Source organism: Lates calcarifer, linkage group LG24 (assembly GCF_001640805.2).
Source record: "Lates calcarifer isolate ASB-BC8 linkage group LG24, TLL_Latcal_v3, whole genome shotgun sequence".
Lineage (NCBI taxonomy): Eukaryota > Metazoa > Chordata > Actinopteri > Centropomidae > Lates > Lates calcarifer.
Window position 1 is genome coordinate 11,287,033 of NC_066856.1, and position 12,767 is coordinate 11,299,799.

At 41.2% G+C, this 12,767-nt stretch overlaps 1 protein-coding gene across 2 annotated transcripts in view; it reads left to right on the forward strand.

The window, feature by feature from the left end:
- arfgef1 (ADP-ribosylation factor guanine nucleotide-exchange factor 1 (brefeldin A-inhibited)) overlaps positions 1–12,767 on the forward strand; it is a 47,616-nt gene that overhangs the window by 3,388 nt on the left and 31,461 nt on the right. For both annotated transcript variants that reach the window (XM_018673961.2, XM_018673962.2), the window contains exon 2: positions 12,531–12,561. In XM_018673961.2, the coding sequence (XP_018529477.1) occupies positions 12,531–12,561 (31 nt within the window). The remainder of the gene's footprint in view (positions 1–12,530; positions 12,562–12,767) is intronic.

The following is a 12,767-nucleotide window of genomic DNA, read 5'->3' on the forward strand; positions in this document are numbered from 1 at the left end:
ACAGCCAGTACAGAGAATCTTAACACTGTGGCTTTCAAAGTGATAGCTATTGCTTTCATCTTATTATGGAAATCTAGACGCATCAATATGACAAGCTGTGTATTAAGATAGCTGTGGGCAATATAGAGAAAATTAATATTACATAGTTATTATGTATTTTGCTATCAATAAATTCCAATAAAATTACATAGAAGAAATCAATGTTAGCATGTTAGTAAACACTCACTTAGTCACATTCAGCAGACACAGAGCAACATGGGCATTTCTACCTGTTGAAATCTATTATTCAGTGGAGTTTTGTTCCTGGTTTGGTCCACCAACTCTTGAATTTTAGAACAGTTGTTTTTTTAGCAAGAGTTGTTGTCAATTGGTTTGTTAGCTCACTTGTTCGGAGGTATTGACAGTTTAGTACTTGTGGTGTGTTCCTGATGGACTGGAGGGGTTTGACATTCATTAAACCAGAGTGTTTTGCAACAGGGGATGCTTATGAGAAATTGCAATAAACCGGGAGCTGGTAGCTGTATTGATATAGCACACTGAGTCTGGGCAAGCTGTAACGGTGGTGTTTGTTTACTTAAATTGATTCATTAGTCCCTATCTTCACAGTAGTTTCACTGACATTTTCCTTTTTACTACTTAGACAGAAAGAGTGTTGCAGTTCTTACATGCTCTTAAAAGTTGGTGATTGTATTGTTCAAGCTTTTCTAGTTTTGGGAAGATACCAGAGCTTTAGTTATCTAAATCCATTTAAAAATGGTCAACAATTCTAAGTCAAAAGATGTCACAGTCAATTTGTCCCATTAGTTTAATTCAGAAGTTTTGAAGAACAATCTTTCCACTGTTGACATACTGTTTATTTCATGAGCAGAGAGCTCTCAAAGATCACTGTGAATCTGTTGTTTTCTGAAAGCAAGTTCTGAACTAGAGATCCAGATTTTAAGCAGTTTCCTCAGTCGTTTGCCACATTATAATTAATAATCATTTAGTAATCAAAGACTTTCCCAACTGTATAGAAAAGATCTGTCTCTGAACAAGCACACACCCAAGATCGATTATCTTATATAAATTCTTAACCTTTAGTCATTAACACCCCAACCAGCAGTATACAAAATTTCAATGTAAATCTTCACTATTAACAAAGGAATGTGGATGTGGATTTTTTCTTCATTGTAAGATGTGATTTAGACCAAACACCTGCCAGTTTGTTTGACAGGTTTCACTTATGCTGCTGCCACACGGTTGAGGCATTACTGTAGAAAAATATTTTCTCATCCAAGGTGAAAAGAACCATAAATAAAAGCTGTAAACACAGACAAAATTAACAATAATTTTTCAAGCTTTTCTTTTCTCACCAAACTCAAGGCTACTGCCAAGCACGGGCCACCTTTTCTTTAGAGTTGGCAAACCTGGCAGGAAAACCATCGGGACCAGTGTACCTCTGATCATTAAGGATGGCGAACACATGCTCCTTCATGATAAGCTGCGCCATAGCCAGCACATGCTCACCCATGATAAGCACTGGGCTATAAATGGCGCCATTTGTTAATTAAGGTTTTTGCCATGACTCCCCAAAGACCCACACAGCTATCCCAAAATATGAAGTGCAGGAGATGAGGGCTGGCTGTACTCTCACTGAATAATAAAAGCCTTCCTGATTTGTGTACCTGACAACTTTTTTTTTACCAGCACCCTCTACATTCCTGACAGACCTTTATCAACCCAGAAGTTGAAATCAGGCAATTTCACTCTGATTTTCATTCAGCAGGGGCACATCAGGTAACTTACAGATGAAACTGCTAGGGATGGGAAAGTGTAAATGAGGGAAGAGATGGCAGCCGTCAGCTCCATTTTTATGTCACCTTTATTTGCCAGGGTGCTGTAAACGTTCATTGCGCTGAATGAGTTATCCACAATGTTCCACTGTTCAACTTTAACTGGAATCAGATATATGTGCATACTTTGATCCACAGCAGAGCTACAAACAAAGGAGGAGAGATATCTACACTCTTGAAGAAGCAGATATCCAAAAACCTGCCATTGTTGTCATCTTATATTTCAGCACTAGTCTGTTGTATCATGAGGTTGGATGGCAAGAGGCCTTATTGGATTCTGAATGTGCTGTATGTGTCAAATAGTAAATATGAGAGATAAGCCGCTCTGCAATCAAATCTACTGCTTCATGTCTTTAAAGGAAAGGGAGAGATGAGAAAGGGTGAGGCATCATGTCTGGTTTCTGTCTTGTTTCTCCCGTCCAGACTAAGTGTAGACACTTAAGCTGCTTGTAACCCAAAAGGTTGACTGGTATTCAGATAATGAGCAGTGGAGTAGTCAACATGGCAGGACCAGTGCTTGCCCTGAAAGCATAAATAATTCTTTTATCTATACGGAGGAGAAATTTTAGAATTTAGAGTCTGTTTCTTTTCCCCTTCCCTTTTTTATTTATTTTCTTTACACTGATACCTCCATACATAATACATAATTTCTCCCCACTGATGCTTCCTTTCAGTCCTGGGACAGGTGATAAATTAATTAAACCAAAAACAGATGAAATGAATGAAGAGAAACCCTCTCTCTCTCTCTCTGTTTCCATTTCATTTCATCATATGGTGCTGATATTTTTCTGTTTTATCTATCATATATTGATCTACTATCTGAACTCATTTAAGGGTGGAGATGCAGGGAGGAAGATTAAGCTAAATGGAAGGAAGGGCTGTGAGTAAGAAAGTGAGGAGGCAGTGTTATTCAAAAGAAATTAGGAGTTTACAGTAAATTAAAATTAAAACAAATGTTACAACACAATCATTATCTTTGGTGTTTGCTTTTGACTTGTGTTCTTACTTACTACTGTCAAACTTAGAAGAAATAGGAGAAAATAGAATTTAGTATTTTGCAGTTCTATAATGCGTAATGAACCCAAGTGTGCAGCCAATGACTCAGCTGATCCTAAAATAATATTTATTTATTTATTTAATTAATCCATTATTAAATAGGTAGCTTCATGACAGAAAAGTATCTTGTAGAATGTTAGCAAGTGTGGCTAACAAGCTTCCACTTTCCGAGCAAAGGCTAATTAGCCTAGCTTGCTAGTTTCCACTTTCCAAATGGACTATGAATATAACGGCATGACTGGTTCTTCCAAATGCTGAAAGTTAAATTTCTAATGGTACAAAAGGGTAAAAAAGTCTTGTATCTTTGCAGGGCTGTGTACTCCAGTTGGTCTGAAGTTGACAACATATCTCCTAGCAACGCCAGCTCTCAAATGTCAGTTAATCACAGTGAAGGGAAATACCCAGCCAGAGGCTTGAAACTTTATCTGTTTTACAAATATGTCCAAAATAGATTTAATCCTCTATTGAAATATTGATTGTTGTAGTTTATATTTTGTCACACTAAAACTGAGGAGAATTCAAATTTTTAGTTCAACTGAAAGTAAAGTGTAGAAGTGAGGTGGTTGTAAAAGCTTCACATAGAGAGTTAAGTTTTTACTCCAGTGTGGCTACTACTAAACACGCTGGGACCTATAACACAGCAGGTATGATGAAAGGACACTTTTAATGAGTTTAGGAGGTTGCAGTTCACAGTACACATATTTATCCTCCACTGACTCGCTATTAATCTCTAGCTTGTGCAGTTGCAGTCCCGCACAATAATAATAACCCCATTTCAAAGGTCCGAAAGTGCAATTCACAGCATTAGAGCAGATGAGTGCCAAATCATGTATCCGGAGTGGAATTATTAAAAATGAATTCATTTCAATAACAAAGCCAACAGCTGAGTAGTCAAGGCCTTGTGGAGACTGGGTGCTTTGTGACTTTTTGGCTAGAAAATGAGAGCCTTGATTCAGCCATGGGTGTGAGACTAGTGATTAGACAAAGGCTTATGCAAGTGTGAGTGAGGGGGCTGGGTTGGACGCGCACTCACAAATGTACACATACAAGCATGCGCAGACACATGAGCGCACACGCGATTAGGTAGCCCAGACAACCTCTGACAGTGTTTCCTTCTTCTCCTCCAAATGTAATTACTGCTGTGCAACCTTTCCTTTCAGCCTGGACAATAGAAATGTCAGGGGTCTGATTTTTCTCAGGCTCTCTGTGGTGGTCGCCCCTATCCCCCTGTGTTTGGTTGGAGGTGGAGGTGGACACCTACGCACTGTTTCATCCTCAAATTAGCCTATCTTAGAAGCGCAAAGCTACAGTGTGGTTGTTATTATTATGCCTGTGGACATTATCTTATTACAAACCACTCTCACAGTGCTGTTGCCTGATTAATGAATATACCAGAGATGTTATAATGTTCACAGCCTGGATAATGGGGTCAGCATTGGACTCTGATTGGAGATAAAACTTTATTTTTTATATCCTGACCTGCACCATCATAAAGTCACATTTTATGTCCATCTGAGTCCTGAGGCTCCTTCTCGTCTCCTCAGTTTATGTCTCTCATCCTCTCCTTCCATGCTAGCACCCTCTCTCTCCTCACCCATGTGAACTTCCTGTACTGTCAGTGGTCCATATCTGGAGACCTACAGTCACTGTGTGTTTTAAGCAGTGTTTTAACTGAGGTGAGAGCAATCTGTCACTGGATTGAATTTTAGCTGATCGCTGCTGCACGGAGTGGTTAGTGGATCTATGCCAGATGCAGAAAGGCGCTAAGCTTTTTGAAATGGAAATGGTACTGCAGGAGGCAGGTAACCCTCTGTCAGTCTCCAGTTCCTCACTTAGGTGATGGAAATTGAGTCCGAGACTGACCTTTAACCTCTTGTGTGTGTGTGTGTGTGTAGAGATTGCCATAAGCACGTAAGGAAGGAATCTCTTATCATATTGCAGATTTTTTACCCACCAAAAGGACAGGAAGTGATTAATATATACTGAAATCTCTATGCCCTTCCTTTTTTCCTTCCCTCCCTCCTTCCTTTCTCCCTTCCACCTGCGTGCTGCAGGATTTTAATGTAAAAGGCCACACACTGAAAACAGCAAAACATGTCCAGCTACAGTGTTAAAATGAGACCTGACACACTGACTCTGTGTAGCGGCCATGTAATGTGAGCACACACACTCGTACAGCACATGGACAAAAACCATGGAACCGGTGAGAGACAGGTTTATGTAGCTGATTTGTTTTGGAAGCCAGCCTCGTCCTTGTCCCTGCTTTCTCTCAACCCCCCCCCTTCTCCCTCCTCGCTCTGTGTCTGAACCCACTGTCCCCTCCCAGCGAGCTGTTTTCTCGCTGCCGGTCTTGTGACGTACTGCAGAGCGTCTCCAGAGAGATTGCCGTGTTTATCTCTCTTCCCTCCCGCTGGTGGAGCAGTCTGTGCGCAGGCTCTGCTGCGTCTTAATTGATGAAATGTTAGAGCTCTCGTGAGAATTTTGGTGCGCGTACCTGTGTACATGCATGCGGATTAAATGAGCATGTGCACATGTGTAATTGTGATTCTGTGTGTGTGTGAACATCTTGCTGGTATAATGTCTAGTTATTGAATTAGTGTTGATCCGACAGCTTTAGTCAGCAAGAATATTTGCCCAGGTGGGTGCAGCCTCCCAGACTTGTCATTGCATGACTCTACCTGCTACTCACTGTTGCAGTCTGCTCTAAATGATGATACCATTCAGATAAACCTACTGCAGAGAGTCCAGTAAGTGGATCAGGGTACTTTGTTTGACAACTCTGTAAGGCTTTGGCAATCAACATTTGTTTGTTCCAACCTATTAATTGCTAAGGTATCATGGTTGATCAAGTCATTTTGACTAGATATGTATTTACAATATGACTCTGACACCAGGTATATAGTCTCTTTTTCAGCCTTTTCCTGACACACAGCTTTGCTAGAGAACTGCAGGGCTGCACAAGCAAATAAATACCAGTTGGGGATTTTAAATGAAGCATCCACACTGACAGCATGCGTCAGTGCACAGAGCAAGCAGAGCCCCTTTGGGTTAAGATAATGGTCGCTTTGCCTGGATTTCAGCAACATTTTGCAGATGTACTACACCTCGGACAAGCTGTTGCTGGTTGGAAACTGCATTTGGACTTTTGTGGGAGTTTATACTTGGGATGAATGGAAATCTTGCCCAAACATTGACTCACAACAGATACACTCCACAACAGAGACGTTCCACTCTCCACAGGTGTTCTACAAAAGCACTATAGAGCCATTTACAGAACAGTAGGAAAGCTGTAATGCATACTATATTTTCTTATGGCCATGGTGAGCTCTCCAGCAAATTTAACCAAAAGATAAAAATCAGTTTTACTAACTTTAATTGAGGCCCACTTTATATGATTTATGAACCTTTTGGGATGGACAGCTTTGTCACTTCGCTGTCCACTCTTAAGCAGTTTAGGTTCATTATGGTTTTGGGTTACATAAATGATTTGTCACAATGTTTGAAATGACATCTATTATTTTTAGGAAAGATCCTATGAAACTTCCTGCACATTACAGTTGCTAAATGCTCCGTTGCACAGCACACATTATATGAATTCAAACACACCCAGGGAGGGGATATAGGAGCTGATTCCAGTGTTAATGGTTCTAGCTAGCACGTGTCCCTGTGGCGAACACTCCCGGTGGGGCGCTATGCTGCTGCTGCCTGAGGAATGCTTTGTCATGCCATTTGAGGCAGAGTGGCACCCAGGAAGAAGAAGGAGATGCAAGTTAAACCCGCAAGCAGCTCCTGTCAGAGCAGTGAGGGACAGGGAGCAGGCTGTTTTGTCATGCTGCCCTGAGACATAGTCGTAGGTGTTAATGGATGTATTTTCTAAAATGCATCATCATGTGTAGCTGAACCCCCGCACCCCCACCCCACAAGTACATACAGTAAAGTCTTGGCCTTACTATAGTGTTTGTTTATTCAGTGAAGCCTTAATGAATATGCATGCACATCTTTTAGCAACACTGTTTACACTCATCCAGATACACAAGCTCACAATTGAAACATTAGGGTGTAAACTGCAATCCTCCAGGGATTTTGGCAGTAGTTGCTGCAGGAGGGGGATAGCACATTGCTCGTTCACTCTCAGTTTAGATTTTCCTCCAGATATTTATTCAGGGGATTTGAATCCAGCTACAAACCTGCTTCTAACCTTTGGCTCAGGATTCCCAAATACTTCCCTTGCTGATTCATCAGCCTTATCTAGTACAGCTGCACATTTGCATCCTAAGAGGCTGACTGCACCATTGTATGGCTGATATTAAAGCTGCGATCAGCTCTTGCTGAAGCTCAGTGTAAGTGTGATTGAAGGGATCACTGATAAGCCCCCCCTGATACGCGTATTATATAAAGCACAGCAGAAATCTGCCTCTGCTCATTGTCAAGTTCAGCGATCGAGCGTAATGTCGCTGTCTTTCCGTCTAGATCAGGCTGTTTATCTTAGCATCACAGTCAGACACTGTCACCTGAAGCTGTGAGGTTGTTGTGCCTTTCTCTCTCAGAATAACAGCCACCTCTCCCCTAGGATTTCAGTAGACCGCACACGGAGTACAGCATCAGACAAACATGTATCATCAGTACTCATGATTTTTCCATGTATGTGCAACATTGTAGCAGCTAAGCTCTATGCAGCAGACAGAGGTGGCATTTGGTTGTTTTGCGTGAGCTGAGTTCAGACTGAGGTGCTAAAGCTTTTCCTCTGATGTCGTCATCATCTCATGTATTTTTCACATGCGGCCTTGTCGTGTAGGTGTTATATATCAGACTTCGCCGCACCAAGGGACCCTGGCTATTATGTTTTCTTTAATAAGTCTGCCACTAAGGTTGATTTACAGGGATGTTTGTGCAGTGTTGTCTTCTCTAGACATGGATCAGCAGTAACAAATATGATTCAATTGAGGATATATTCATAATGGTAATAGTTAATGGTTTTCCTGCATTGACTCAGCAACTTACATGGGTGTAGACAGTAGCTGAGGTTGCAGGGCTGGGTGTTTTCTAAATTTCAGGAGGTTTTTATTTTTCCTTGTAGAGGATAAAGGCTGTTAATATTGTAGGTGCTTCTATATAATTTGTCACTGGGGAAGTACCTGACTGGAGAGTGCGTATGCACCCGGCTGCATTCATGCATGTCCATTTTGTACCTTTGCTAGCTCTCAGAAATCTCCCTCTCCCCAGTCGTCGCCTTTATCCAGGCTTGGAGACTGCAGTCACTCCAGAGCAGAGTGGAGAAATGATTAGCCAGCTTCCGACTGACCTTCTCCCCAGCTTAGAGGCAGCTTTAGGGGGCCCTTGAATAGATGACAACCTCAGGGTATGTGGGATTCCGTACAAACTGAAACCAGAGTAAAAGGCCCACTTTTAAGTATCTGGACTGATTCTGGTCAGGCCTGGAGGAGTTAGCTGGCTTTTGTGGACACTGCTGCTCAATCCAAGTACCAGCAGCTCATCTGCAGAAGTAGCTCTGTGCAATAATACACCAGAGAAATAGGAAATTTCAACATGTATTTGACCCATTTGTCTCTCGATGATGAAACATGATGAAATGTAGGCCTAAAATGACTGTCTCCAAGGGGGATTTGGCATACTGACATTAATGCTGGTTTAATATCTTACTGTCATCTACTGTAAGGAAATGGGTCAAAGTCAGGGTAAGAGGAAAAAAGTACCTTGAGGATGGGGAAAATTGTTGAGGTGATGCAGGGCTTAGCAGACTGCTCTCATACATTATGATGCTCTCAAAGGCTCAATGTCCAGGTCTGGTCTGGGCTATAGCTCACAGGAGAGTAGGATGGCTCCCTCTAATGTATCTGGTCAGTGAAATAGGTGTCTTATGTATGCCACTTCCCCACTGGGGTTTAGTACAGGCAGAGTGTTTCTGCCTCTGTGTTTTTAGAGCAGCATTCTGAGGGCCAGTAAATGCAGCTGTAATCCTGTTCTCACCTGCTAAAGCATCAACCCAGCAATAACATGCAGCAAAATCAACTCTGTAATGGAGCATTAAATATTGCATTAACTTCTTCTCATTTAGATGCATGTACAGCACAAAAGAATTTGTTTTAAGAGTTTCTTTGAGTCACTTGTGACAAGTGGAGTGATTGACTACTGTGCCTTGAATTTTGTAGTGTTTTGACTTCTGAGACACACCTTTTCAATGAGTACTCCAGTTGTAGACCTTGTTTCTCATGTTTCGGGTTTCGCATTTCAAAGTTTCACTATTTGATTCACAAGCGGGACCCCCTTGGTCTCTTTCATGTGCACTCATTAGATTGAAAAGTGGCTAGCCATTCAGTTTCATCTGCATCTCTGTCATCTAGTGTGTTGGCGGAGGTTTCACCCACTCCGCTGAGCTACTGCTACTGCCTCTGCTGCTGCTATTGTTGTTGTTTTGCCTTTGATTATACCAGGGCCTTGGGACAAAATCAGGGCACAGAGCACGGCGTCTTCAAGGTCAGCAGTATTTAGCGTGACTGTTGCAGAGAGGTGGTAGAGAGAGTGGGGCTGGGTTAATAAGTGACAAAAGGCTGGCATTTCTTGGCTTATGATAAGTCATACAGAAGGAAAACACAAGCTCATATTTAACCAGCTATTTTGTTAACTGGAGCTTGGATATTTTATGTATACAGACTGCGGTAGAACTTTTATTCCTTATAGTGTTTTATTTTACTTGCCCACTAAATTAAACTTGTTACTTTCCTTCTACCCATAAAGTATTCTCAAGCTCCAGTGCCTCGGATTTCTTTTGGCATTTTGGGACACTTAATCTGACTATGATTAGCCATTTGCGATAAAGATATCAAATCTGAGTAAAAAAGTGTGAGGTAAAAGTGTGATGCATGTTAATAATAGTTTAGGTTTGTGTGTGTGTTTTGAGTCCCACTCAATCTGTCTGTGCCTACTTCCTGGCACACGTCTGCACTGTATAACCATGTGTGTGTTTGTTTTGAAACCAGCAGCTGACAGATCAGTCGTGATTTCACATCCTTTAATCTGTGGCTCGTGTCTGCCCAGTCCCAGGAGTATCCAAGCACTTGTACATCTATTCTTCCTCATCACCTCAACCACCGCTCACCGTTGCTATGGTTTCACTGTTCAAATCCTGGGGTGACACTTCCTCATCAAAGCTCCCTGACACACCGAGCTAATTATCTGATGGTTACTTACACAGTCAACATGACAGGCCCTGTCTCTCCCATCAAACTGTTTGCCCATGTGCCCCGCTGCCTATCCTCTTGCTTGACTTATGTGTGTATTTGCATGAATCTGATAACCCTGCGTTTCAGAAATCAGTCAAAGTGAATTTAATATTAAAAGCGGAAGAACCTGTGCATGTTTGTGATTTCACACATGCAGGAAAGACACCTCCAGGGTCCTACAGTAACTTCTCCTCCATCCAAGTCTGCTACAGAGCAGCAGATAAACATACAAACACACAGCTTTTTTATTCACAAGCTATGTGATGTTGGGCTTTGAATAGAACTTCAGCTAAAGTGAAATTTTAGCTGGGAAGAATAAAAGATTGGACTGTACTGATTACTCATTTGGATGAGGAAAATCTCAGTTGGTTTTGAAGGGATTATACAGAGTATTGATTATTTTTCATCAGTATCATGGTACAGTATTCATGATTGTGATAATTATTGCCTGTCACATAAGGGATTTCACAGTTTTTCTCTGTCTCTATCCTTGTCAATTTAATAATAATTTAATAGTAAAACAGCTGATTTCAAACAATGTATTTGGTACATATCATACCATAGAATATGTGTACGGTCAGCACAGACAGCAGCAGTAAAAGTTGTTAATAGGCACTCATCAGTTAAATTGACACCTCTCACATAGCAACCAAAACTTTCAGATTGGTGGATAAAAAGAAAATCTGCCTTGAGATAATTTCAGTGAATAAAACAAACACAATATAATGAGAAGCTCTCAAAAATATTCCAATCGATAAAAATCAAAAGGTCAAAGCCAATATGAGAAAGTTGTCATCATTTTAACAAGTTAATTGGCATAGCCTAGGATCTCTCAGCACATCCGCTTCTACACATCTCCATCTGTACGTTTGTATCTCTCATTTCTTTGTTTTTGCTTGTGTCTGGGAAGTCTTTTGCCTCATGTACACTGACTGCATCAGTCTGTGTTGGCCTGTGCCGGAATGCTGCCTCTCCGTCCTGCTGTGGCAGCAGAAGTGCATTTCAGGTCAAGCATGATTTAGATTTTTCCATCATATGCTTCAAATTCAGTGACTATAACAGAAATTTAGGAGAATCTGCAGTTGTTCCAAACACTGGAAAAATAATATTTGTTGAGGTACTGATGCCTCTCAACTTTAGTTGGTTGTTATCTGCTAAATAATTTAAGCAAAAATATCAAATACGTTCTGAGAGTCAGGTCAAGGGAAGTCAATTTTGTTCAGTCTGTCTCAAAATAAATACATGAAAAGATGACAAGAAAATAAGGGACTCAGTAGCAGTCTCACACAGGTCCTGTAGACCAGTTGTGAGTGGATGTACTTCATTTAACAGATATAAATTAGATCAGACAGTTTTAAATCAAAAGCAACACTTGGCTTTGCTTCCTCTGCTCATGACTGTTTCCCTCATGTCCCTCATGGGTCGCACGGTAATACATGGTTGAAACCAGCCTTAATTTAATTCCTCAGAGTGTTAAGTGCTAAATATTCTAGACAAGTAGATTTCTTTGAAAGGACTGTTAGGCTTCCAGCAGTGAAATAATTGAGCTGTCATTGCATTACTGGGGTTTTTCCCAACCATCGCAGGCTGGTGCAATTCTGTGAGGACTTTGCAGATTGCCACTGTGTTTTAAAAAGCTTCCTCACTGAAGGCTCCCTTTAATGTCTAGTACCAATTGGCCTCTTGCTTGCTCTCACTAGCTCTATTTCTGTCTCTCTTTCTCTCTCATCCCTCCCTCTGTGGGTCTGTCTCTCTTTTTTTCCTACTTTTCTGTGCCAGTGCTCAGCAAGTTCATACAACTGCTTTCATGCCAGGAGATCTGTGAAATAAACACAAACGCTGGCCCGACTCTCGGACACGGTGCTGAGTTAATAATGATTACATTTTGTGGGATGGAGCTGCAGCTGAGGCAATACATTAACCAGGCTCTTTGTGCTCGGTGGTGAGACATAAACAAGACCATTACCATGACAACACAAGGATATTCAAGAAGAAAAACTTGCCTTGCCGTGAACACATTTTTCAGAATTCATCTCTTTTCTTTTTGATAGGTGCAGTTATATGTAGTGGAAGTGTTAGCACAGCACTGTATGTAGTCTAATCCTCTGGGAGGGAGATTAGTAGCTGCATACACATACAACTTTGGCTTCCTAAAAGGCTCTGAAAAACACCATCTCATCTGATGTGCATAAACATTTAAGTTGTGCATTCAGGAGTTTAAAAAAAAAAGATTATCTAAAAAGCATCCTTCAGAAATAAATCCAATTCCTTGTGCTGCCAGGCCTGATATGTGCTCTACTCCCCATGGAGTCATTAGCTGAGTAAAATACTGCAGAATTTCCATTCCCCATGGTTCATTCTTGACTAATTTAACATCTCTTCCCTCTCTTTTCTGTTTCAGAGGAAATCAAAGAGGAATCAGAAAAATTAAGGTAAGCAACAGATGAATTATGTAACACAATAAGACATCAGGGGTCATTTAATGGATTTTGTCTCTGTTTCTGCATGTTCAGGCATGGTGAAATTCATGGCTCAAGTGCAAGCCTCTCTGTTGCTTTCTCCTGTGTTCAGACTAGTAAAGGGGATTAGAAAATTGTGTGTGTGTGTGTGTGTGTGTGTGTGTGTGCGTGCGCGTGCG